This window comes from Rhizophagus irregularis, chromosome 5, assembly GCF_026210795.1.
Source record: "Rhizophagus irregularis chromosome 5, complete sequence".
NCBI lineage: Eukaryota > Fungi > Glomeromycota > Glomeromycetes > Glomerales > Glomeraceae > Rhizophagus > Rhizophagus irregularis.
The window spans coordinates 985,093-1,011,957 of NC_089433.1; the positions used below are offsets into that span (position 1 = coordinate 985,093).

Below are 26,865 nucleotides of genomic sequence, written 5' to 3' on the forward strand. Positions count from 1 at the left end.
GCCTTTGTTTATAGTCAAAAAAAAATGGAGGACGTCCGCTTGATAATTCCCATAAAAGAACACCCAAGCTATAAATATTCGATTTCATGTTTCGCTCATAACTTGGATTGCGAAGATACTGTGGTTCAATATAATCTATTTTTTGGATGTATTGATGATTGAACAATAATAAATATTAACCAAGGTGTTAGAATAAACCAGATATACCAAAGAATAAATTAAAAATCTAAAAATTTTACTTACCATGAACTACTTTTTCGGAATGTAAATACATTAATCACGAGTAATACCATGTGTAATTTGTAGTCCGTAATGTAATGAGTTCGATTTTCAAATAATCCCTCAAATTTCCTTCATTAGAATATTGCAAAACTGACCATTTAAGTCTATTATATTAAAAATTAACTTTATTTGAATTAATAGATTTACAAGCGTTAACGACTAATGTTTGAATTATCAATTTTACGTAAAACTTTTTTTAAAAAAAACTATTTTAAAATTTTTTTTTTTAAAAAAAAAAATAATTTAATTTTTAAACAAATTCTATAAATTTTCGATTCTCCATTTCTAAATTACTAAATTTATTAAAATCAGAAAAATCAATAGTACCTTCCCCATTAATCTTTTCATCTACTCATCATTTCAAAATTTCATTATGAACAAGAATTTACTTATCTGTGATCGGTACCCGATTTGGGCTGATTGGTACCCATTCAACATTTTAAATATTTTTTTTTTTATTTTTGGTTAGCGATCATCAGATCACCCTAAATTTTTGTTGACTAACCCCAAACTTTATTCTTCGTACACAATTATTGTGCTTACTAAAAAAAAAAAATTAAATATTTTGATAACTTTCAATATTTTCCTTTTATCTCAATTCACAAAAAAGAAATTAAAAAATAATTTTTTTTTATTATCATATTCTCTTCGCTAATTTTATATGTCAAAAGAAACTTTTCAAATTGCAAAAAGACCAGGTTTCGGTAATAAAGGAGTACCGATAAGAGTTCGGACAAACTTCTTTGAAGTTACTAAGATACCGGACATGAAAATTATACATTATTATGTAACGATATTCCCTAAGGTCTCTCTGCGATTAAATAGGAAAGTATTTAACCATTTTTCAGAGGAAAACCAAAGAGTCCTTGGAGGCGTAAAACCAGTATTTGATGGTATGTATTCATTTTATAAAAAAAGGATATATGTTTTTTGTTACAAATATCCAAATATTGAATAATGCAAAACGAATGTAATTTATAATATAAAGATACCAAAATTGTATTATGTAATTCTTTTTTTAAAAAATTATCAATGCTATATGATGTTTAAATATATGCTTGTATTTAAAAGAAGGAAATAGATACTTACTAACTAATAACAAATGTTTGTAGGAACAAGAAATATGTTTACACACAAGTCATTACCATTTCAAGACAGTAGTTTTGACGTAAAATACGTAAAATATCTTGAATTTCATTTTTTACTTTTTTTTTTTGACTTTTTAAATTATTAAGTTTAATTATCATAATTAGGTAGAATTAGAAGAGGACAACGCGCCCATGGGTAGTAAACGTCCATTTCGAAGATTTACAATTAGGATAAGAAAAACTAGAGATATTTTTATGGATGACCTATTCCGATTTTTACACGCAAAAGGCAATATGACCTGGAATTGCAAAAGGGGTAAGTTTTTTCTTTTTCTCTTCTTTCTTTTAATAAGAATTAATCTCATAATGGATTATAATCATATTCATGTTATAAGCAATAACGGCAATGGGCACCATTATCAGTCACGAGATTTCTATAAACCATCCTACTATACGTAATTTATTTTATACTTCGCAGGGAGCTAGACCCCTCTTTGGGGGTATAGAGGCTTGGCCAGGGTATTACCAATTAGTACGTCCTACAAGGGGCAAAATGATGATAAACATAGATTCAAGTGCTACCACTTTCTATGAAGGTGGTCCACTTATTCAGATGATTGCAAAAATATTGCGTCTTAGATCTCCAGATGATCTACGTAGAGGACTATCAGAAAGGGACCATCAAAAAATTGAAAAAATAATAAAAAATCTTAGGATAAGTGATAATCATATACCAGAAAATAGACGAAAATTTAAGATTGAAAAATTAACTCAAAGTTCAGCTTCAAATACTATGTTTAATAGAAATAAGATCAATGTGACAACCTATTTTCAAAAAGAATACAATAGACGTTTATTATACCCATTTCTTCCTTGCGTTGTTGTAGGGAAAAATTATTATCTTCCGATAGAAGTTTGTGACGTAATTCCGGTAACTACATATTCATCTGGTGATACCATATAAGAATTTTTTTTTTATCATGTTTATTTTGTATAGGGGCAACGATACATACAGAAATTGAATGAAATACAAACAGCTGAAATGTATAAATTTACTTGTCAACCTCCAAGCACTCGGGCAAATAAGATCCAGGCTGGTCTCAATATATTAGATTATCGAAATAATGAATACCTTAAACAATTCGGGATGGCAGTATCAAACAATATGACTGTGGTAAGTTTGAAATATTATTATTGCATCATAGGAATGTATCTTCAATAACACGGATTTACAGGTAAACGCTAGGATTCTCCCCACTCCAACAATTCAGTACCATCCAACATCAAGGGAGAATCGTATTGAACCAAAACACGGAGTATGGGATTTAAAAAATAAAAGAGTAGCAACAGGTGCTACCCTCGGTTCATGGTCAGTTTTAGCCTTTTCAAATGAAAGAGAATTACCTAATCAAGCTATTAAACATTTCCTGAGAGAATTAATTACTACATGTAATGATATGGGAATGGTAAGTTAAATGATATCAACCCTTTTTCGTATGAATCATTCAAGTTTCTAATCACCTATAATAGAATATCGTAATGAGGGATCCTCCTATATGTCACGTTGATCCTTCAGAAAATACTGAGGAATCACTAAAAAAAGCCTGGTTTATGGCTAAAGAAAAGGCGAGGGTTAAACCACAGCTTATTCTTTGTATTCTCCGATATAAATCAGCTTTATATGCCGAAATTAAACGTGTTAGTGATACAGTTATTGGTATCGCAACACAGTGTATCCTAAGTAATAATATTTTTAGAGGGAAAAGACAATATTATGCGAACGTTTGCCTAAAGATGAACGTTAAACTTGGAGGAGAGAATTCATTCCTTATTCCTGAACATATTAAATTTGTGGCAGATCAACCTACTATTTTGATGGGCGCTGACATTACTAATTCTTCACTTGGTAAATTGTATTTTTTTTTTTTCATGTGAATTATTTTACTAATATATTTATGTTTCTCGCATATCTCTTCAGGTGATTACAAAAGTCTATCTTACGCTGCCTTATGTGGTTCTATGAATGCTAGGGCGTCACATTATATAGCGTCACTTAGAGTTCAAACCGGTCATGCCGAAATAATAGTAGATTTAGAAAATATGGTTAAAGAATTGTTAAGAACATTTTATCAAACTCATAGGTTAAAACCTAAAAAAATTTTATTTTACCGAGACGGAGTTTCAAAGAGTCGATATATAGATGTGTTAGAGAGTGAACTAACCGCAATTAAAGGTAATTGGCACATATTATTCTTAGATTTTATTCATGCTTTTCGTTAATCTATTTAATTATTACAGACGCGTGTCATAGTCTTGAGGCTAATTATAAGCCCACTATCACGTTTGTTTTGGTAAAGAAGAGACGCCACACACGTTTTTTCCCAATAGATAGACAAAATTATGATAGAACAGGAAATTGTCCTCCTGGTACCGTTATCGAAACAGACATTACACATCCGTTTGAATTTGATTTTTGTAAGTAATTAAATTTTGCATTGATATATAAATTTTGTAGCATTTCTAAATGACTTTAAATTCTTACCAGATTTATTAAGTCATGCTGGAATAATGGGGACGTCTCGTCCAACTCACTATCAAGTTTTATATGACGAAAACGAATTTGATGCAAATAGGTTAAGTCAATTTAATCTAATTATAATAATTAATTGTTATACGTAACTAATATATAATTAATAATTTAGGTTACAAACGTTAACTTATAATCTCTGTCATACTTATGCGCGTTGTACGCGTTCAGTATCTTTGGTAAGATTTTAAATTGCATTTATTATCATTATATGCAGTAAATGATAAATTTCGTATTATATTTAAATAATTTAAATAGGTACCTCCGGTATATTACGCCAACTTAGCTGCCACCAGGGCAAAACTATACTCATCCTATGACTCTGATACGGGAAAAACCACGTTTGAAGCGGTAAAGGAAGCGCTACGAAAGGTAAATTAAGAATATCTCAAATGTGAATTATTCTCAATTATCTCATTTCTATAATAAATTCCTCTTTTTAGGTTATGTACTTTATATAAAAACACCATTTTTGTAAAATAAAGTTATCAGAAATGAAATTTTTACCTTACTTTATTTTATAAAAAATATAAAAAATATGTAATCATATTTAATCCAAAAAATATATTTTAAATTTTAAATTTTATCTATTGGTTTATTTCGGGTTAAAAATATTTGTAAATGGTATTTAAACTAAAAAAAAAAAAAAAATTTTTTTGTACTGTGTTTATATCAGAGATTGGCTTTATAAAATATAATTGCCAAATTGTTACAATAGTGTTGTGTTAATAGGTAGATTTAAAACTTTATTTTATTTCTATGTATTTTTTAAATGTGTTTTAAAGTACTAAAACGATTAATAAAGAAATGCGTGTTACCAACAAAAAAAAAAACTAAGATTCAGACACACACTCATATACAACCTAGTAGTCTTTGTTAGATTGGACCATATTACAAATTTTTATTTTTATTTTTATTTTTTTTTTATTTTAACGGTAAAAGTAGTACGTACTATCTTTTTTTTTAATTTCTTTATTTAACTTTTTTATAAAATGTGTCTTTTTTTAGGGACTATTCGGACCTTAGAAATATAGGCTTTCCGTACATGGATAGATTTTTTTTGATCATTTTATTTCTTTAACATTTGCTAATTATGCATTTTCTTTCTTTTTTTAAAAAGATAAGATATAACTGACTAATTATAATATTAATGGGTCTTTGAAGGCCGCCATGATTATGAGCACCATAAAAGACTGCGGTCCTATGTGATCCTTTTGCATTACATGTACTGTAGGACTAGAGAAACCGATAATCATTATCTTTGGTTATTTATACTTCCAAACATAATATTAAAAATATTATCTAAATGAGAAAAATCTAGTGTATATCACCGTTATATGATTTAGTTTCTCCTAAAAAGTATAGTGTGATCCGAGATCTATGAAAAGATATAAATAAGCAAAAAAAAATTGAAAAAAATAAAATAATAGAAAGAAAAGAAAAAAACTTTAATAGTTTTTAACATAATCCAAACTTTTAAAATCAATTAAATTTTTCAGAATTCCTAACAAAACAAATCAGATCGAAGTTATCCATTCCATCTATCGCAACAGCTAAAACCACTGAAAAAACTGATTGAATTAGTTAAAGGTTCTACTTGTTTTTGTTGATAAATTTTATAACGTGAAATCACGTGGCTCCAACTAAAACTACACTAAATTATTCACGGTCTTCCACTCTCCATCTCTTCTTAAACTGCTTTATCTCTGATAAGTTGCCATTTATCTCTTTCTTTACTTGCTTTCGTATTCAATTTACCATCGTACCATCTTGCAAAATGTTTGTTTAAACTCGTACCGAAATAGCCCATCCTTGAAAAATCCTCTGCTTTTATCGATACGTATTTAAATTGCTTCTCTGTTTGTACGCGGTAAAACTTTCCTAATTTAGATAATTTTTTAATAACCAATACGCCGGTAACCCGGTATGAAGTTAATATCTTAATATATATTTTTGTATATTCTAATGATCACTTTTGTATATACTTTTTGTGCTTATGGCTTATAAAGAATATATTTGACATACTAGTAAGATTACAAAAAAATCGAATAATGGAACCAGATCACCCAGTGTTTACTTTTTTATCAACAATAATAATCATCAGCTACAGTCACCTAACTTATCGCCTCTTTCAGAAACTACTTGTGAAAAGAATGGTGTAAATTAAAATTTCGCATTTTTCTTCTTGTTCTTATAGTGATCCAGTAGAATAACTACTAAGTATTATTTATAGCAATAAAATTACTCTTATATTCGGTCAGCATCACGTTTATCATATTTAAAATATCAAAGTTTACTCGTTCCATATCGAGTTTCAGATATAAGTTTCATTAAAAATTTAGTTTTCAACCCAGTTTCGAACCGTAATAAATATCAAATGATATCGTTAGGATTATTTTAACGATATCGATTAAATTTTAGGATTTATGTAAAACATCACTCTGAATAATTGCTTTTTTTTTTATTTTAAATCTGAAAACTTCCTGATATATTTTTTTAATTAAACAATATTTTTTTTTAAAAAAAAAATAAAAAGTTACTATTACAGATTATCGTTCAGGTACATATGATCATAACATACTATATTTTTAGATATTTTATTTATACTTTATAATATCATAATAAACCATTTATACTTTATATAAGCTATTTATACTTTATATTATTAAAATAAGCTATTTATAAGTGTACATATAATAAAATTCGTATAAAAATCATTTATTCACATTAAATGTAATATTACAATTCTGAAAAACATTCCCATGGAGAATTTTTTTAATGGTCTCATCATTTCCGTTAATTTCTTGATTTTGTTGATCATCATTTAATTCGTTTAAATCATTTGAGTTGAGCTGCTGAAGTGGTGACCGTGATTCTAAAAAAAAAATAAAATTTTTTATACCATAAGAATTATTAGTTCATAATTTAAATCTTACCATTAAAAATTTCTAAGGCTGAAGAAAAAGAATTTGCAGTTTTTGTCATTTGACAATAATGTATCTAATGAAAAGAAAAATAATAAATATATTGTATATTACTTTTACATTAAAACCACAGGTGCAATTCTTTTCTTACCATTATAAATTAAAGAATTAATTTGCGATAATGTATTTTGCTGCAATATAGACTTGGGACGTTCATAATAAGCCAAAGAGTGAGGATTTTTATGCCGTGACACAGACATCACATCATTATCACTAATTCCTTCACTTTTTGAAATTTGAATAAAGGTTTTTTGTCCACTATGATTTGTGAACTTTCTTTTATCACAATCGATTTCAGTTATTGTTGCAATTTCTTTCATAAGTCCTTTTACCGATTTTTCTCTCATTTGAGCAGATTTGAACCAATAACCTGTAAACTCAACTATTTGAAATTAAAAGAAAGGTAAAAAAAAATAATAATTTACTACATAATAAATAATTACCTTCATTATTGTTGCAAGGTTGCAAGTAAAATGCATCTTCACAAATTGGTGGTCTTTTACTAAAATAAAGCTCATAATCTTGAATAACAGCATTATCAGCAGGTATTGAAATTACTTCAGCTTTAGAATTAGATTCACTTAAAGATCTCTAATTACACTTAGATCTATAAAATGTAACGTCAATACCACCATCCTTTCTTTTTTTAAATTGTTGTATCTTTAGATTATAATGCTCTCCACCTCGAAGAGCTAATTCAAAAGTATTATGCCAAAATATGTGTCGTATAAGTCCTTTTGGTAAATCTGGTTGCATTGTGGGATGATTAATAATTTTCCTAATCTCATCTTGAGTAAAAGCATCTGCACCATGTATTTCACCTAATCCCTAATCAGTTAAAAGTTTGATCTTGCCAGTAATTGCGTTATATAATTCAGAATATATATTTTTATTTGTAATTTCTTGTGGACGAATTTTAGAATATGTGTTGATATGTCATGCAATAGCAAATCTTGCTGATTTTATTGATTGTACTGAATATTCAGCTCCATTTTGCTGCTTACATGAAACAAAAAATAAAACAAGTTGACGCTCTAACTCTTCTTTAGAATTCACATCATCTATTTTTCCAGGTAATCCAATATCCTTACGAAAAGTTTCAAGTGCATTAGTCCAAGTACTTGTAGAATTATGTGTAGCTTTGCCACGAGCTGCTGTTTGCATACTTTTTATTTTTTCTTCAGTAGGGGCCATATATGTGAAAGTTTCTTTATTCTAAAAAAAAATCTTTAATAAAATGCAAAAAAAAAATAAAATAAAATATTAACTGAATGAATACAAATAAATATTACTTTTGAGATTTTTGTGGTGGCATTATTATAAAAATACTAAAGAGTCAGCAAGAGAAAAAAGCACAATTTGTAAATCATTTTTTCAATATAAACAGTAAAAAATTAAACTTTTAAATAAACTTTTTTAAGCTTTTAAATGTTATGGTCAGTTCCAAACGATAATAATATTATTGTACAGGGGGCAAAATCACTTATTTTATAGGTCAATGTATGATTGGTTACTAATTTTGCCACTGACGTGGCAAAATTAAAACCAATCATACATTGACCTATACTAAAATAAGTGATATTGCTCCTCCCCTATACAATAATATATAATTAAAAGCAAATTAAAAAGGTTAAAATGTCTGGTCATACATAGTATGTTCATGTAATCATCATGTTATATGTGTATTTATCGCCCATCTAATACTCTATAAAACTTAACAGTTAATTGCATGTTTAGCTTGGGGAGCATATATAAGAGTTTTCTTTCTACAATATAATAAGTAACTAACAGATATAATAATTATTACAGTTGCAATACCACCAGTTGTTCCACCTATTATTGCTGCATGATCTGCTCCAGGTGATTTAGCTGGATAGGCTATTTTTGTATTATTTGGAGTAGTTGCAATACTACCAGATGTTCCACCTATTATTGCCGATTTAGCTGTTTTTGTAATAATTGGAGTAAAACTTTTAACCCACTTATAATTATTTTTTTCGCTCACATCAATCATATGAATCTGATCACTAAAAACATCGTCAGTAGTATGTCCTAAATAATATAATAATTTGAAGAAAAATTAAATAAACTTAATTCAAGTAAAGCAAGACTTCATCAATACAACATTCTCACCAAATGCAATAATCATATAATTTCCAACAAGAGTAGCCGTATGATCACTGAATGGTGCAGAGCTAGGTGCAGGATCGATATTAGGAAAGGACCATGTAAAGGGGTCTACTTTGGTATCTAAAACTGATATTTGATCGGGAACAGGGGATCCCATTTTGTTTATTCCTCCATAAATAATAATAAGACCATCTTGTGCTAGAAATTATTTAATCCATTTTATTAAAAATATTTATTTAAAATCTAATATATGTATTTTTAAATTTTGATATATACTTAAGACCGCTGTGTGTGAAGCTCTAAGTGATGGTTCAATTCCACTTGTACTCTATGAATAATTGAGTTGTAACAAGTTTTGTGCATTAAGTAGCAGAGAATAAAAAATTGGCATAAATACCCTTCTCCTTTACGAAATTATTTACCATATTTCTCCATGTTCCATCATTGGTATCATATATATAAATATTCCGAAACTGCGTTAATATAATAAACATACAGTCAATTAAAATAATTACGTATCTAATAATGATAAAAATAATTCAAAATAGTCGTACATTAACCCACAAACCATTTATTCTTTCGCCGATATAAGCAATTCTTCCATCTGGTAATAAGATCTCCGGAGCAAGAGAATTTGTTATATTAAATTCATACGATACTGTATTCCAGTGGGTAGTATCTATACTAATGGTCATCATATATTTATTAACATTATCAGGGTAACCATATATATATATATATGATCCATTTTTATTACAGACGGCTGATGACCATTGAACATTACTGATTACTGTACCCGGAACCCACTCTTTGTTATTAATAAATCTATAAGAAAAACTTTCTTTAGAAACTCTACAAATTAGAAAGATCGTATCTTTGTTAGGACCACAAATAGTTGATACCCCATTATAATGAGGATAAATTTGACGAGCATCGTTACTTAAATCAACTATTAGTAAAGTAGAATCCAAATTAAAAGGTATTGAAACGTCTAAATAAAAAAAATCATTGGTACCAGCAGGATATTTTTTTGTCATTCCACCAAAAAAATAAATTTTATTGTCCATATAACTTGCGGTGTGACCAATACGTCCAACAAGTGTATAAGGACTAATAATAATTAATTGAGAAAAAAAAACAAAAAAGAATATAGAATATCGAAAATACATTTAATATGTTTAAAATAACAAATTAAACACATTCATTTGGTAATATGCTACAAGTCCACAACAGTGCAAAAAAAATTTACGAGCGATAAAGTAAAAATTGAAATTCAATATAGGACTAAATATTTATGTGTTGCCTATGATTAAATAGCGAATTATTTAGCCTGTATAAGTTAGGTTTTGTTACACACTTAGCTTCTTTAGTATAGATAATGAGACATGTCATATTTGTACATGATTTGCAATCAATCATTGGATGTTGCACGCGGTTATTAGCTTTTTACTACAACTACAACGTGCTTCTGATTACGAGTACATGTAACTACTTTACCATTACGTACTACCTAACTACGTAATTATATTTTTTTTACATGACTACATGACTACGTGATATATTATGTACTCATAGTCACACCTGCATTGTAGTTGTAGTAATTAAATATATAATCTGTTGCACGTCTATCTTGGTATATAAAATGCACTATATATATTTCTGGTTGCTTACCAGAAATAATTCATTTATGTTAAAATAATATACTGTAAATTTCATATGTTTCTGTTATTTGCATTTAAATTTTAGTTTAAGACCTTGCAAATTTTAATTGTTAAGTTCTTTTATCACGGTTTAAATCATGATAATATGGAGGTAATCCAGCTGTATAATTTTGCCCTCTTAAAATTTTGGTAGTAAAACATCTAATACGGAAACGAGAACTTTCCTCTCTCACTCTCTTCTTTATCTTCACTATAGGAATGGAAACGACTCAGTTAGCAGTTCTGCGAGCCAAACCAAGTCAGAGTGAGCCTAACCGATAGGACCCCAGACTTTCAAACGAGTCACATGACGTTATACAAATTTCCAAAAAAGTAAATTGAACTGACGATCACTAAATCTAATTGTTCGGCTTGGACCTACTTCCCTCTATCCTTATTGTTATTATATTCCAGCATTTATTAATATGTTTAACTTTTATCTTACATATTTTTAGAGACAAAAAGTGAAAAATGAATAAGTTCTTATAATATTTTATTCTGGATGGATAGATTTTTTTGTTATTGTTTGATCAATAATAGTGTGATCATGTATAATTAGCCTAAGAATAATCTTTTTTCGATAATGGTAAAATATTTTTCTTTCTCAAAAATGCAACTTCCCATATATCATGTCTAGTAATTCGTGGTGCATTACAATTTACATAGAAAATTTAAATATTTTAAATTACCTTGAAAAATACATGCTTAATCCAGTATAATAAATAAACACGCTAGACTAAAATTGAATATCAAAATCCTTACATAAACTTAATTCTTTGGTTAGACTAACTATTAATGGCGCAATATAATTATTTTTTCGTCTGATTTTTCAGAAATTACTTTAGTAATTTCATTTCCTAATAATCCTAATACCAATTAAAGGTCGCAAACTAGTTTTTCAAATACAAATGAAACATTAACTAACACATCTATAGTTATTAATGAACGGCAGATAAAAAGAGTCGTATAAGTCATCAAAATTTGGTGTATTTACAGATGATGATAATTCTCTTGAAGAAGTTCGCCTATTGAAAAGGTTGATATACTTGCACATTGGAAGGCAAAATCAAAAGATCTACAATGTTCCAAGTGAACAAATGTTTAGTATAGCAGAGTAGGACCCCGAGCTATTCAGGTCCTGGTTATTTGCTTAGAATGAGCCAAAATCATGTAGATCACTTCCATTTGTGCATAATGCCGGCCAGCATTACATAGTGCGTCCCTGAAGAAATGCGTAGAGCTAATAGTAAATGTGTGCTGATCTCCTATGTATTGTATATAACGGTATCAGGACATTTCGCCGAAAGCCATTTCGCCGAAAAATAATCTCTGGCCTGAGTTATTTATAATTCTGCATAATGTTGGCCCTATTTTTCGGCGAAACGTCCTTTCGGCGAAATGGCTTTCGGCGAAATGTCCTGATACCGTATATAACTCGGGTCCTAGCAGAGTTTACAATAGATCCAACAAGAAATCTCTGAATCCAGAAAAAGTGTGCATCTCTTTGTCTTATATTAACTTGGTTCGCAGCAGGATTAATTGAAGAAGATCTTATGAACTAGTAGAATACTATAAATACAAAGTTGTTATAACTGTAAAAACATCTTAACAGACGTACCTGACTCGCTATGAAACAACAACTTTATGATCATTACTCCAAGACAATATCCCAACTTTTGTTCTTCCAAATACTTGAGTTCAGATTCTGAAATCAAATTCTTCTTATATCAACCTAACGCCTTTCTAAGATGGACACTATCTGCTGGATCTGACAATATGCTATCACCTTAAAACCACGCTCGCTTAAAACATTACCAAATATGAGAGTTTTTTTTTATGTTCCTTTTGGGAGATATAAAAATAAATTTTAAAAGCCGATCAAAACCCAGCTTTATCTTTCTTACAATACCGCGCACCAGAAAAATGTAAAATTCTTTTCTTCATTTTTCAAAGTTATATTATAATATGCGTTGTAAAGCAGGAAAAATAAAACGTTCCAAGCTATAGAATCAGCAGCAAATGAATGGAATGATGAAATGATGATGACTCCAGTGATAGATCATTTATAGGACAATATAATAATAAGTCAACTGTTTATCATGTGATAAATAATGCGTATATGTGAAATTTTATTTGTCTGCTTATATTTTATTGCTAATCGTATCTTATTCACGGAATTTATAGCCTCAAATGCTTAGATTTTTAGTTATTTTTTCCGTAAATATATCATATTCACAGAGTTCTTACAAAATTACGGATAAAACATTTTATAAGGAGGAATTATTTAAAAAACTTCAAAGAATAAAGAAATACATGGCAAAGGCATGTAATATAACGAAAATAATGAAATATTTGAAATCACAAGCTTCTAAAAAAAAATGAATTCAAATCAAGAGATATTGTAAATTATAATAAAACTTTAAAACAAAATGTTATACAAGTAATAATGTTACGTAAATTATGGATCAAATTTTAGATCAATTAAATGTATAAATTAAGTCTCTTAGTTGCTAACTATAATTAATTATTGAAACAAAAAATCGTATAATAGGTCGTTAACGTTTGTACAGTACAAATTCTTCATTCGCAACATTAAGGTGGTGATCAAACACCTAACCTATACTAATTCCTATCCTCTACCAAGGGTCTTCACTATGCTACCGAAAGGTTGAAAGATGACTTTGTCTTATCGAATTATTGGTATCATCTGAATGTGCAATCTACAAAGTCCAAGCGTCTATTAATAACTGTATTACTGTTAATTCATGCTTGTCGTTTTAAAAAGCTCTACAGTAAAAGTTTATGTTGTTAGGAGGATGAGCCGATACTTTAATAATTTATTACTTAATACTATTAGTTTTTTATACAACTAATAGTTTTTTATTCCTTTTTCATGTAAAAACAGTTTTAGATAACGGAAATAAAGAAAGTCTTTTAAGCATTTTGTTATTATTATGTTTATTATTTAAATTTTTTTATTAAAAAACTCAACAAGAATGGTGTCTACTACGAAGACGGTAGTCAACTACTGAAACAAAATCACTTTTTTCCACAAAATTTAATAATAAAGTTTTTTCAACACGCTATTTAAATTTCTTAAAAACATCCAGCGGCGATTTTATAAATCGCCATACGGTAAAAAGAATATAAATATAACAAACAAAAATAAAAAATAAATTCTCAGTATTAACAAATAACGCGTCTATTATTAACTGTATGCTATATTTAATTTATGTATATACAATGAAGTTGGTGGCTTGTGTCTGTCTCCCATTATAAGTATAGGTTGTTAATAAGTTGAAGATATATAGCAAACATGACTCGTCATGATTAAGTAGTTAAAAGCTACAATATAATCATGAGTCATCTTATGTTGAATTTTCCGATTTAACCGTACGTATTGTAACTATTGTTTGTAATATTGTTGAGTAATCGATTACAAACATTGATATCATTCATATACAAAGTTTATACAATATTTATACAATCCTTTTTCTTTTTTTTTAATATACATCTCTCTCCTATTCTTCGATCCTTTAGAAAAAAGGTAACTCAACTTTTCACACAACTAAATACTTTTTTTTCATGCGCAAATAAATACTTTTTTTTCACGCACAAACAATTTTTTCACGTCACGCAAATGAATACTTTTTTTCATGCAAATAATATCTAGGTATTATCAAATATCTCAAAACCATTTCCGGATAACATTTAATAACTTCAACCATTTCCGTAATAACGTCTGATATCTCATAACTTCAACCGGTCCGTAATGACATCATTTCACTGGTATTTATTTCTTTATTTTATTTTCCTCTTCTTGCGTTTTCTTTTCTCTTTATTCGTTTTATTTTATTACTTATTTATTCTTCTTATTTATTTATTCGTTTTTTTATATTTATTTTTTTTCCTACTTTTTGGATATTACAATGTTAAAGGATCTAGTACTGGTAGGTATTCTTTGATGTAAGAAGTGTCTAGTAGGTACATTCAAGTGGTGTATCGATTTGAGTTTCCAGTTGATCCCTGGTTTGTGTCTATGATGATGACATGCCTACTTAGCTTTTTGGTACATGGTAGCCAACTTTCAGGACCAGCATGGGCACTCAACAACCGATACAGCAATGACATTTTTCACTAACTTTTGATAAAATCTATTTTGTAGATTAGCGTACATCGGTATAATCCATTTTGGTTTCATTGATAGATGCCACAACAGCCACGTCAACGAACCCGTAGACTTCACCATGGTTTCATGGGTGAATGTAAAAGGGTGGTGAGAGGTGAGATAAGAGCTAGGAATTATCAAAACGAGGTTAGAGGGATCTCTAGTACTGGTAGGTATTCTTTAATGATGTAAGAAGTGTCTAGTAGGTACATTCAAGTGGTGTATCGATTTGAGTTTCCAGTTGATCCCTGGTTTGTGTCTATGATGATGACATGCCTACTTAGCTTTTTGGTACATGGTAGCCAACTTTCAGGACCAGCATAGGCACTCAACAACCGATACAGTAATGGCATTTTTCACTAACTTTTGAAAAAATCTATTTTGTAGGTTATGAAGTTCGAGCTAGGGATCATGCTCTAGCTGATTTTGAGGCGTATGTGGATCAATTGATTGCTAATAGGCAGAGTCCTATTGCTCCAGCTTATTCTTACTCTGAAGGGATGTTGGGTCAATTAAGCACAGATATCTTGACTGATCCGGGAATTGATCCATACGTATTTTATTACTGTGATGATAATAATTTTGGTTGTTTGTGTGGCCATGTGCATAATTCTGTTAAGCTGGTCCATCGATGTCATAGATCATTAATTTGGTGTGCATATAATAGGTATGATGGTTGTAATTATTTGATGAGGGTTTTAAATTGGGTTCAGGATCATGTAGCTAAATTTGTTAATTATTATGATAATGGAATGTATAAGTATTAGGACTATGGTAAATTTTCATAATGCTGATTTTGAGGCAAGAGAGGAACATTGTATTTGTATCATTATTATTAATTAATTGTATTATCACAATGTTATTTTAAAATATCTAACAGAATAGACATATACTGTATATTAATTTGCGTGAGTGATAACTTTTTGAATTAAAAAAGAAAATAATAAATTGTTAAATAGAATAAATAAAAGAATTTAACAAAAAAAAAAACTTTATAAAAAAATTCTTACTTAGAAGTGAAATATGCAAAATAATTAAATTACACTTTACAGAAATAAATATCTTTGAAACGGAGGAACCCATGTTCAGGTTTACATAAAACATAAACGTTATATGGATACAATTATTGTTAATGACAAAAAATTGCTATTAAATTTTAAATTGTACATCTAAAGGAATTTGTTTGATATAGTAAGGAATAGATATTGATGAGATCTGAATTTTTGGAGTTAATATTGCTGAAAGTGAAGATGACATTAAAAATTTGGAACAATATATTGATACCTATCCGCCTAACGCCTATTAAATGGTTAGATATGAGTTTCATAAATCTTCAAAAAAAGTACATTTGTATTATTATACAATCGCGACTACTTGTAAGGATGTTTCACCTCTTTAACATCCTACCGTTAACCTTATTAAAAAAAAAAGGTTATAAAAAAAAAGTTTTTTTTTCATTTGTATAAGGTCTGCCTGCAATGAATTTGTTGAAAATAGTTAAAAATTTAATTTATCGAAATAAAATAAATAAAATGCAATTTATTTTTTAAAAGTTTATCCTTTTTTAAACGGCTCACGGTTCACGCCCTCGATGGATAGAAATCATCCGTTAATTCCGTTAATTCAAAATTTTGGTATATCGATACGTTATTTCATTGTTTTATTAATTATTCATATCCGTCCACAAAATTTTAAATGTTTCGTATCACATTAAAATCTTGTTTCTAATAAATAATTTTTTTTAATAAAAAATTGCGTAATTATTTTCGTGATTGCGTGGTACGCAGTCGTTGCACACTTCATCTTTTTACCCAACTAGTATAAAATTAAAATGTTCATTAAATTTTTAGAATTCATTTGAGGTTGTCGCTAAATATTCACTAAAATTTTAATTTAATGCACGATCTGAAATGATAATATATATCGAAAAAATTACTTACCTTAATTATTGACTTCTTAAGCGTTCAAGCGTTCTTAATAATTATTTATTCATTTCTTCTTGTTCTAGTTTCTCAAATTATAAAGAAATAACATTTTATTTAAAACATGACTTCAAATTATTCAACTAAAAAGTTTTTAATTTTCATATTTAAACAAAATATTTATTAAAAAAAGTAAAGTTTATTTATTTATATACTGTATAATTAAAATGAAATCTAAAAAGTGATGTGAATAAATTTTATGTTAATGAGAGAAATTTGTGGATTATATGTTGAAAGGTAAGAAAAAAAAAAATTTAACAACAAATGAACTGACATAGTATAAATTATTTGACATTCTTCCAAAATTTCTCAAATTAAAAACGTTAATACTCAATAAATACTATGAAAGAGTAATATATCTCAAAAATGTTAGAAATCTACATATTTAACAAAATTATGATCAAACTAAATATAAACCTCAAGTTGTTCAGGCCAAGCTGAATAAATTTTACCAAAACCACCAATGGTAATATAAGTAATATCTTTAACTATTCCGCCTAATCTTTGCAGCTCGCGAGTAACTAAACAGTCACTCTTGAACTGCAAAAATTAAGTATCACGACTATTAGTCTTTTTTCATTTAATATCGACCAGCTCGAAACCTCATTCAAGAACTCTGAGCTTGAGCTGCATTCTGAAATTTCTTTATAGCCACTATATATGTATCTGCAATTTCGAACTATTAATAAGAAGTTCAGGAGAGCCGTGAATATTGTATGAACGAAAATGTGGTTTTTGTGAAAGTTACGATTATTGAAGTTTATATGTGCAAATTGTACCATGTCGCATTCCGAAATTTCTTTGTATTGTTTCAGCATTAATATTAATGAGAATTGTGTGAAAAAAAACAGAGTTTAACCTTTTTTTTTCAAAAAAAAAAAAGGATTTATATTTAATACGTTGCGTAATCGTGTAACAACAACGTTAGACAAAGGAATTTAGGTTTATTCATTATATCATGTGAATTATGCAAATTCTGATTGGCTCAGATTTGAACAATATATTATATTAGATCATAGCTACGATTACTCAAAATTACTCAAAATTACAATACCCCTTGTTCGATCTAATACTGACAAAGCGAAAAAAATACCTTTTAAAATATTTACTTAAACTGCTTTCGTAATTATTTCTTTTCACGTAATTAGATACGTAAGCAGTATTATTCGGTTATTCGAATAACGCCCACTTGCTTTTAACCAAAGTTACAGGTTAACCGATTAAAGTTAAACCAATTAAAACGCTGATTATTCCAGATCATCGAATAAAGTCCTAAATGGAATATTAATTCTTCTACTGCGTTCAAAGACAATACTTTGTCGGATCATGGCAAAACTTCCTTAATATGGAAAATTATCATTTCAATAAAAATAAATAAATAATTTTTAGATTCTTTGTTTTATAAACTATTATGTTAAGCCCTTATCATTGTGTTAATCATAAGACACTATAAATTAAAACATATAAGGCAATTCTAATCGCAACAAAAGAAAATATTAATGGGCGTACAAAATAATTGTAACCAATCACTAAGCGGAATCGGAGTAAATAGGGCGGTTCTATTTGTTATACGAAAAAAAAAAAATTTTATTGTAAATGAGAATCCTAAATAGAAAATATTAATAGTAATTAAAAAATCAAGCGTTATCATCATTGCAAACATGGAAATTTATGAAAAACAACAAATTTACAAAAAGAATAGTTTGATTTTTTTCTTAAGATCATATCAATGGATTATTCTATCTAAATATCTAACGAATGAACAATATAAATAAATAAATAAATTAAATTATAGAAATTTTAAAATAAATGTACTAATAAATTCAAAGATTACCACATATGGTAATTCTAATTATAACAAAAGTATATATTAATTTTGATTTTAATATATTTGTTTGGCCAATTGTCGGAAAGTCCCTTCCAATAACCGTCGAAAATAATTGTTATTGTTTCTATTTTTGGTAATATGAGAAGGGCATGCAATACTCCTGCAATATAAAGGAAAAAAAAATTTCTTTGTTTTTCTTATATAAACCCGTGTTTTTTTTTTAAAAAAAAAACAAAAAAAAAAATTAGGAAAATTCCATTTTAATGATGACAACCGTAACAAAAGAGACATTCAAAATACCAAAAGGAAAGTCAGGTTATATAATTGGTCCAAGTTTTTCAAATTTAAATCGAATAAAGTACGTAATTTAATTATTTATTACTTTGTAATGATTTTTTTTATTAATTGTAAAAAAATTCTATTTCTCTTTATATTAAATAAAGAGTTAATTCAGGAGCAAATATTCAAATTAATGGAAAAAGAAACCAACCATGCCAAGCAATCATTACCGGTACCGTGGAACAACGTAAAAAGGCCATTAAATTATTACAAGAATCTTTACTTCGTTCAAATTCTTTTTCTCCAATTATAGGATTCATTTTATTGGATGAACCAAATAATAATTTTGGTTCAAAATTATTATTGTTTAATAAAATTCCTAACGATGATAATTATAGTGATTTTAAGTATAATGATGTTAAAACTTATAATAAATATACCCTTGAAATAATTCCTTCAACAACAACTTTACAACTTCCTTCTCCTAAAAATAATAAATTATCAATTAGTGGTATTTCAGGAAAACTTTATAGTTTTAATACTATATCGAAATTACATACTTGTATGAATGAAATCATTGAACAAATTACTTTTAAAAATTTCTCTCAGAAAACTTTAATTGAAAATGAATTTCGTTTAAAAATTAATTTCGGTATAGAATTATTTACGAAAATTGATCAAACTATTATAAACCTACTAGAATGGCATGAATTAAAAAGAGGCCATAAGGGGATTACTACCGCTTTTCGTCATGATATTAGTTTTTTTGATGAAAGAAAAATTGAAAAATTAAAAAGGATTTTTGGTTTTAAAGAAATTAACATGAATAATGAAGTTGAAGATAAAGAAAGATATTTAATTACTATATTATATAAAGTAAAAGACAAGAAAAATAAATTTAAATTGAGATGGAACGTAGATGAAGGTAAGATCAAATTTTTAAATTGAAAAATTTATTTTGAAAATGAAGAAATGCTCTATTCTGTTATTAAAAGTATTATCATTCTAATTACTTTAATCGTCAATTTCATTGATTACCGATTTCCTACTTTTCAATTTCTGGTTATGATCACATAGGACGTTGGAAAATAATGAAGTCAACAGAAAATATAAGTCGTCAAGCTATAATAGATATTGTATCTGGTAGAAACGAATTACCTGATTTACGTTTCTTATTGAAATCCCAACATCGTTCATCTTCTATCAACGAAAAATATTGTAATACAATCAATAATTTACAAAAATCAACAAATTTCCTCAAAAGAATAAATTCTATTAACAACAACAAAGAAAATTCGTCTAATTATAATGATAAGATGTATTTCAGGCAAGAAGATTTTGATGGAATTTTTAATTGTACAGGCATTAGACAATCTATCATCAAAAAGCAACTGATGTAAGTGATTTTAGCGATTTTTGGATTGCTTATGAAGTCTGATTATATCAAGTCCCCCTTTTTATAACTAATCCTTTTTTTTTATCCCCTCTGCTTATTTAGCAACGATAAATACCGGATAGATTTCATTTCCACTTTGCAAGATGAAGATGGCATTGAAACTTCGGAAAATACCGTCAATTTAATCAACCTTTCTTGGATTTCTTCGTCTTCTCTCAGCGAATGTGAATCCATCGCAACTATGAATCCTAATAATTCAAAATTCAGTAATTCAATTATTGAATCAATTAATTATGCTAGAAAAATTTCTAAAACAATTTGAAGTTCGATGAAAAAGCAAATCCGCGTCGTTGTGCAGACTGTGCAGCGTAAGGAATTTACGTATTGTAGTAATATGGATCATTATACCGTATTTTTTTTTTTTCTTATTATTTTCTTATTTTGTTATTTTGTTAACAAAATTTTTATTGTTTATTATGTTTTTCTTTTTATTATTTGTTTCATAGTTTATATTGTAAAATTTGTAGCAACAACAAATATTTGATTAATATTAAAGGAAGAATAAAGATACTTCGAATAAATGTAAAAATTTCTTCATGCCGAAATGTCAATCATCATACGATATTAGTACAGTATTGAAATGATAAATATATACTCTAAATATTTGCAACAAAATTAAGTATTGATTCAAGAAAAGCTTATATAAAGCATGATCTGACGTCAACTAATGTAAATACAACGCCGCCGTACAAATCCATAAATTATCAAATGATGAAATGATGCAAAATGACTCACGCGACTCATGAGAAATAATTCACGTGATATGACATAATTGTTCAAAAAAAAAATATAAATACGTCTCCAATTCTTTTTCGTGGTGTGTGTGTAGTGGGGGGTGTGTGTGTGTGTTGTGGGTGTGTGTTGTGAGTGTGTGGTGTGGGTGTGTGTGTAGTGGGTGTGTGTGTGTTGTGGGTGTGGGTGTTGTTGTTTGTATTCCCTCGTCTTTCCTCTCTCGTCCTTTCCCTTTCCCTTCCCCTTTCGTCCTTCCCCTTACCCTTCCCCTTTTTCCTCGAGGTCCTGATCAATAGTTGCTGCACCTCAACGTTGGTGATCAGGTGGCAACAAGTTTTTTTAAAAAAAAGACTTGGCTAAGTCAGCAACATTGTATAAATAATAACCGATGTTAAATTTTATTCACTTTTAATTATTAAATTATTCTTTATACATATACGTAGTATTTTAGAAACGATTAATTATACTCGTTCTTTTAATCTTAATTCAAAAAATTTTTATTTGATTCTTATTCAATATTATTATTCTGCTTATTAAAATAAATTAATGATCTAATTTATTTATTATTATATTTCTATCACGTACTGAAGTAATTTGGGCATCTTGTATTTGTTGCGTTAAGTGTGATATGATTGTCTGGGCGTAATGAATTTAAGGCAAAGTGAATAGTACAAACTGTAAAGTTGATAGAAATAAAACAGAATCTAAAATCTATATAAGTGTGACGTACGATAAAATTAATTATGTGTTGAAGGCGTAGTAAGTGAAGGTATAGCCATGGATTTTTCAGATTCATCATTCACGGTTCCACCAAGTGAAAAATAGGATCTCTCACCGTTGCAGTTGCATCACGTAATTTTTTTTTTAAATTTAACTTATAATATCGAATTATGATAATACTAGACTTACAATGGTTTCAAAGTATTATTTAATTTTTTAAATTAATTTATTTGAAATCGATTTATTTGCTAATAAGATAGTTGCACCATAGGAGGAATATTTCATTTTAAAAAAATTCATTGAGACCAGATTCGAACGGCCCTTTGAACATCAGACATCAGCGCCTCAATAATGGTTTGTGGCTCGGCAAACAAGAATCGAACGCGCCACTAATTTCCACCTATACTTCCGGCAAAAAAGAATTTGCTTGCCTTCCTGTATCTTTTAATGAGAAACTCTGCTTTTGTCCTTCGTTTTTCTTGCTCAAGGGCCACAATTGTCTAAGATATTTATCTATCTTTCTTTGAAATTGCTCTTCGTTACATTCCTCAGTTATGTTCCATTCCCGACAATGTTCGAATGTCGATCTGACTTAACAGAGTTGCATTGACGGTATAAAAAGGCAAGTTCAAGAATTTTTTGATTAAAAAATATAAATAAGGAATTGGTGGCGCGACTGGGATCTCTAGGATTTGTTCGTTCAAGTCTCTAGGACTAGCTACGAAGCTAGTGTTGGGGCGCATGCAATCTCTAGGATTGTCTGACGTTCAAGACTCAAGGTCGACCTAACACTTAGCCCTATTGGAGCACGGATAATCAGGATTATCTTCTGTTCAGACTCTAGGTCGATCTAGTAGGATTGAAATAAAATGGAAATTGTGAAAGTATCAGCCGTGAATATTACTAATTTACAAATTTACGCGTTTATCCTTCTTCACGATAAATATTTTCTGATCTATAAAAATTTTCAGAATCAACCAAGGGTGAGTTTAACTACACTCAGATAATACGACCGCGAAGTTGAATATTTATATAAACTGAGCTTTCCTCTTTGACTCCCAATCCAAATTTTAAATTCACTTTTACGCATTGTAATAATTTTTGCGATGAGATTTAGTGAGAATTTTCAAAACATATTCAATTTGTTGTTACGAATCATGTGGAAAATGATTTTTTTTTTTGTTAATAAACGCATTTCTTTATTAACGATTTCAACATAACAAGGTACATTAAAAGAAATACTCTCTATATACTAACTACATAGCAATAGGCTACGGATGCGTTGCTGACGCAACACTACAAAAGGGCTAATCTATGTATCTCGATAACGTCTACCTCTACGATCTCGATATGTATCTCTACTGTTCTTACTTCTACCTTTACCTCTCCCACGATAAGTCATCCATCCCTCACCTTTGTCGTCTTCAGCGTCCTCTACCTTACTCCTGTCACTTTGTTCTCCAATGATACGCCTCTTACCCTCTTTAATACAATCCGTGTCGGTTTTTGTTTTTCTTGTGATTTAGGTAACCTTGTTGAGCAAAAAGTGTTAACGTTATGGTACACTTTGAGCTTCGTCTCCTGCCGGGCTTTTTCTTGCTTGCGGGCCATTTCCATGAAAAGTTCTTCCATCTTTTTCTTCCTTTTCCTATAACAATTGGAGATTTACTATTTCCATCTTTTTTTCTTTCTTCTTCTCGAAATTGATCAATCTCTAGGACTACCTGTTCCGGTGAGGTATAATCTTTTATTGAAGTTGATGGGTTTGTGGCGGATCTTCGTCCAGTAATTCTTCCTAAATTTATTTACCGTATCAACTACCTCATCGCGATCGTCGTCTCGGTATGTCTGGCTGTGAATCTCCCCTCGTTATTGTCCACGGGCGTCAAATGTTCGTCGTGCACCAATCTCTCCGGGATTTCACCACAGGTGAGACACCTCTTTTCTTCCATGAATAATCCAAGTTCGGTCCACGTTAGCATCTGCATCCTTAGCGATAGCTGCATCTAGTTGTTCTTTATCTTTAAAATATGCTAAGAAGACCATCTTTTTCCAAAAACGGACCATTTTTCCATACTCAAAGGTATAATTCCCTTAGTGGAAAATGATTTTTAAATAATCGAATTTTCTGAATAAATCCTGTACGTTAAGGGTAAGTAAAATCCAAGTAAATTAAGTGAATTTAGTATAAACTGTCAAATTAGAATAATCCATTGTAAAAGTCAATTTGTACCTTCCCCTTTTGAAATCATCTCATGTTAAGACTGGTAGATCAACTTTATTATTGTTAATTATATTTCACTTCAAACTAATATTGAGTAGGAAAAAAAAATGAATGATAAAATATTAAATTACATCAAATTAAATTTAGTCAAAACGTATTCAATAAAATGTATCCATTTTTTGCTAAACACTAAATATTTTACCTTTTTTCTAACCTATACAAGCCACAATTGCATTAAATTCACGCGATTAATAAAATCTGAAATGACGTTTATTGTTATTAGAAAGAAAATTTGAAGAATGTTGTTTATTTGTTTATATAATCAACTTAAATTATTGGTATATTTGAATAATCAAAGATTTATATTTTAGGATTGAATGGGCCTGAAATGTCCAATCACGAAGGATAGTACAAAAATATCGGTCCTAGACTTATTGGTAGGTATTGTTTGTAAAAACCGTTTCTTGATCCAGCTCGAACATATCATATGACAAAATAAAGGAAATCTAGGAAATTTTATTCTATAGATATCCTTGAAGGGTTCTGGTATGATTAAAAGATTTTCTGATTATAGATAATTAGCGACATTTTATAAACGTCATTAAAAGCATTGATATATGTTCTTTCGATTCAACATTTTGGGGTAGTTTTTTATCATTGCAAATTAGAGGAAAAATCAATCCTATAAATAATTAATTGGCGTAAAATATTGATTTTAACTAGTTTATTTATTATATTAGATATATTAGATATCCAATTTGGCATTCATGGCTACTTGAAACGCATTGAAATGACGTAATTTAACAGATTTGACGTAATTTAACAGATTTCACGTGCTATAAATCGACGAAAAAATTCAAAGACGAGATAAAATCTATTATTATTCTTTGATTCTTTTAAAATTTAAAAAGCATTATCAGATAATGACATTGTGCTAAGTCACGTTAAAAATCTATTCGGTTTGACTACAAAATATATATATTGTCTCAACATGACTAGTCATATTATTAGTTTACGATGTAGTTTGTCTACTCATGAATAAAAATTACTCGTGTGAATAAAATTTTTTTTTCACACGGGTTTGTTGTCGCATATATAACAAAATATGACCAATTTAACATTCAATTTTTCTTTTCTTTGCTCCTTGACGAAAAAAAAAATTACTCCTTATCGTCGAGTACCAAATTTTTTCAAAACACTTATTCTTTACTAGTTCCTCTAATTTCTTTTTGGGAAAATATTTTTTTATATTTGCAAAAAGAAACTGTGGATATTTGAAGTTTCAAGCAACGGTGAGTAGTTGATTGAAAACTTTTTAAAAAATGGCAAGATTGTTAACTCTTTTATTTTGAATTAGATGCCTCATAAACTATTCATTCATCGCTCAGCCCACTGATGGCCTTTCTATTCTTTTTTTTTTTTCATTGAGTGATATATAAATCAAACCATTATCTGGCTATAAATTACGTAGATGACAAGATTTAATAGTCGCAGGCGTCGTTCAACACTCCGTATGAGTGACTCCATGTGTAAAAGACGGGAACTTCGAAGTATTTTAAGGATAGACTCTTTAAATAGGTGAGTAAGGGGAGAGATGGATTGAACCTGTGGAACTCCTTTGGCATCTCCCCTCTCCTGTAGTTACTGGGTATCAAAGCTTTTCGATGGTGACGAAGGTGAAGGTTCTGGGAAGGCTAGTATTAACCATTTTAATGGTTAAAAACGTTGGAGAACCGTCCCTTACTTCACTAGTTCCTGTTATTCAGGGGCATAGTAAGGGTGGCCAGAATCGGTTTAAACCGGAGAATTAGTCGAGATACATCTACTGTCTAATGCTCATAAGTCGTTGGGCTTGTCCTAACGCTACTTTATTCAATTTTGTAGGGAAGTGGAGTCAGGGTCCCTACCACCTAGTGTGAGAAACCATGTGTTTTCAAGGATTGCTCGTGGTAGAAACAAATACCTACGAAACGACATAATTTATGAGAGACTATTTAATGACCAAGGATCCACTGCTGTTCGGATGTTGGAACAGAGTGGCGAGGTAGGTATGTATCAGAATGTACCTTCAACTTCTGGTCAATTGACATGTTTAAGGGGTCACTTTCATATGAATCAGGAGGATGTAGATGAGTGTTATAGGAGATTTATTAGGAAATATGGTAGGGACGTTGATAAATTTATGGAAATTTTCAGGTGTAGAAGACATGTAGCAGAAGATATTATTATAAAGTATATTTAGTGTTTCTTACAATGTACTGGTCCAAAATATGGTTTAATATTAAGCAATTTTATAATAATAGAATTTAGGTGAATTTCTTTGGCAATGACTTTTATTTATTTTTAACGTGCAATATTTTCAAATGCGAAATGAGGATCTATTCTCGTGTTAGTGACTTTCTTTACTTTACTTTTTAATGTTTGGAGAATTTGAAATTATTAAATTTTTTTCTTTTGCACTTTTTGCAAATAATAAATTAATTGGTATTATTGTAAGTTTAAAATATGTTTTTTTAATTGGTAAGATAATTAACTGATAAATAAAATTAATTGATCAAAATAAAAAAAAAAGGTTCTTGGAGTAAAAAAAAAAATTTTTTTTATGGCGATTTTTGAATATTGGAAATTTCTTTAATCAGTGTATTGATCTTTATTGCTTTCGTTATTATAAATGATCGCCGGATACTATTAATAATAAAAATTCC

General features: G+C 29.0%; 6 protein-coding genes across 6 annotated transcripts; 3 read left to right on the forward strand and 3 right to left on the reverse strand.

The window, feature by feature from the left end:
* Positions 1–6,671: 6,671 nt before the first annotated feature.
* On the reverse strand, positions 6,672–7,035 carry OCT59_024763 (uncharacterized protein; the record flags this gene model as incomplete). Its single annotated transcript, XM_066133815.1, has 3 exons — positions 6,672–6,832; positions 6,894–6,957; positions 7,033–7,035. 3 exons carry the CDS (start codon positions 7,033–7,035, stop codon positions 6,672–6,674), a joined length of 228 nt encoding a protein of 75 aa, XP_065991657.1.
* A 164-nt stretch (positions 7,036–7,199) lies between these two features.
* OCT59_024764 (uncharacterized protein) lies at positions 7,200–10,108 on the reverse strand (the record flags this gene model as incomplete). The annotated part of the gene is made up of 11 exons (XM_025330184.2): positions 7,200–7,217; positions 7,274–7,311; positions 7,385–7,504; positions 7,571–7,762; positions 7,946–8,156; positions 8,234–8,269; positions 8,731–8,993; positions 9,075–9,269; positions 9,348–9,399; positions 9,494–9,544; positions 9,626–10,108. 11 exons carry the CDS (start codon positions 10,106–10,108, stop codon positions 7,200–7,202), a joined length of 1,659 nt encoding a protein of 552 aa, XP_025183177.2.
* Positions 10,109–14,978: 4,870 nt separating this feature from the next.
* On the forward strand, positions 14,979–15,706 carry OCT59_024765 (uncharacterized protein; the record flags this gene model as incomplete). The annotated part of the gene is made up of 2 exons (XM_066133831.1): positions 14,979–15,108; positions 15,327–15,706. The coding sequence occupies 2 exons, from the start codon at positions 14,979–14,981 to the stop codon at positions 15,704–15,706; spliced, it is 510 nt and encodes a 169-aa protein (XP_065991658.1).
* A 3,309-nt stretch (positions 15,707–19,015) lies between these two features.
* OCT59_024766 (uncharacterized protein) lies at positions 19,016–20,746 on the forward strand (the record flags this gene model as incomplete). The annotated part of the gene is made up of 4 exons (XM_025315275.2): positions 19,016–19,107; positions 19,193–19,953; positions 20,106–20,424; positions 20,527–20,746. The coding sequence occupies 4 exons, from the start codon at positions 19,016–19,018 to the stop codon at positions 20,744–20,746; spliced, it is 1,392 nt and encodes a 463-aa protein (XP_025183175.2).
* Positions 20,747–23,248: 2,502 nt separating this feature from the next.
* OCT59_024767 (uncharacterized protein) lies at positions 23,249–24,003 on the reverse strand (the record flags this gene model as incomplete). The annotated part of the gene is made up of 3 exons (XM_066133849.1): positions 23,249–23,418; positions 23,468–23,660; positions 23,875–24,003. The coding sequence occupies 3 exons, from the start codon at positions 24,001–24,003 to the stop codon at positions 23,249–23,251; spliced, it is 492 nt and encodes a 163-aa protein (XP_065991659.1).
* Positions 24,004–25,631: 1,628 nt separating this feature from the next.
* Positions 25,632–26,470, forward strand: OCT59_024768 (uncharacterized protein; the record flags this gene model as incomplete). Its single annotated transcript, XM_066133856.1, has 3 exons — positions 25,632–25,738; positions 26,045–26,392; positions 26,464–26,470. 3 exons carry the CDS (start codon positions 25,632–25,634, stop codon positions 26,468–26,470), a joined length of 462 nt encoding a protein of 153 aa, XP_065991660.1.
* Between the last annotated feature and the right edge of the window lie 395 nt (positions 26,471–26,865).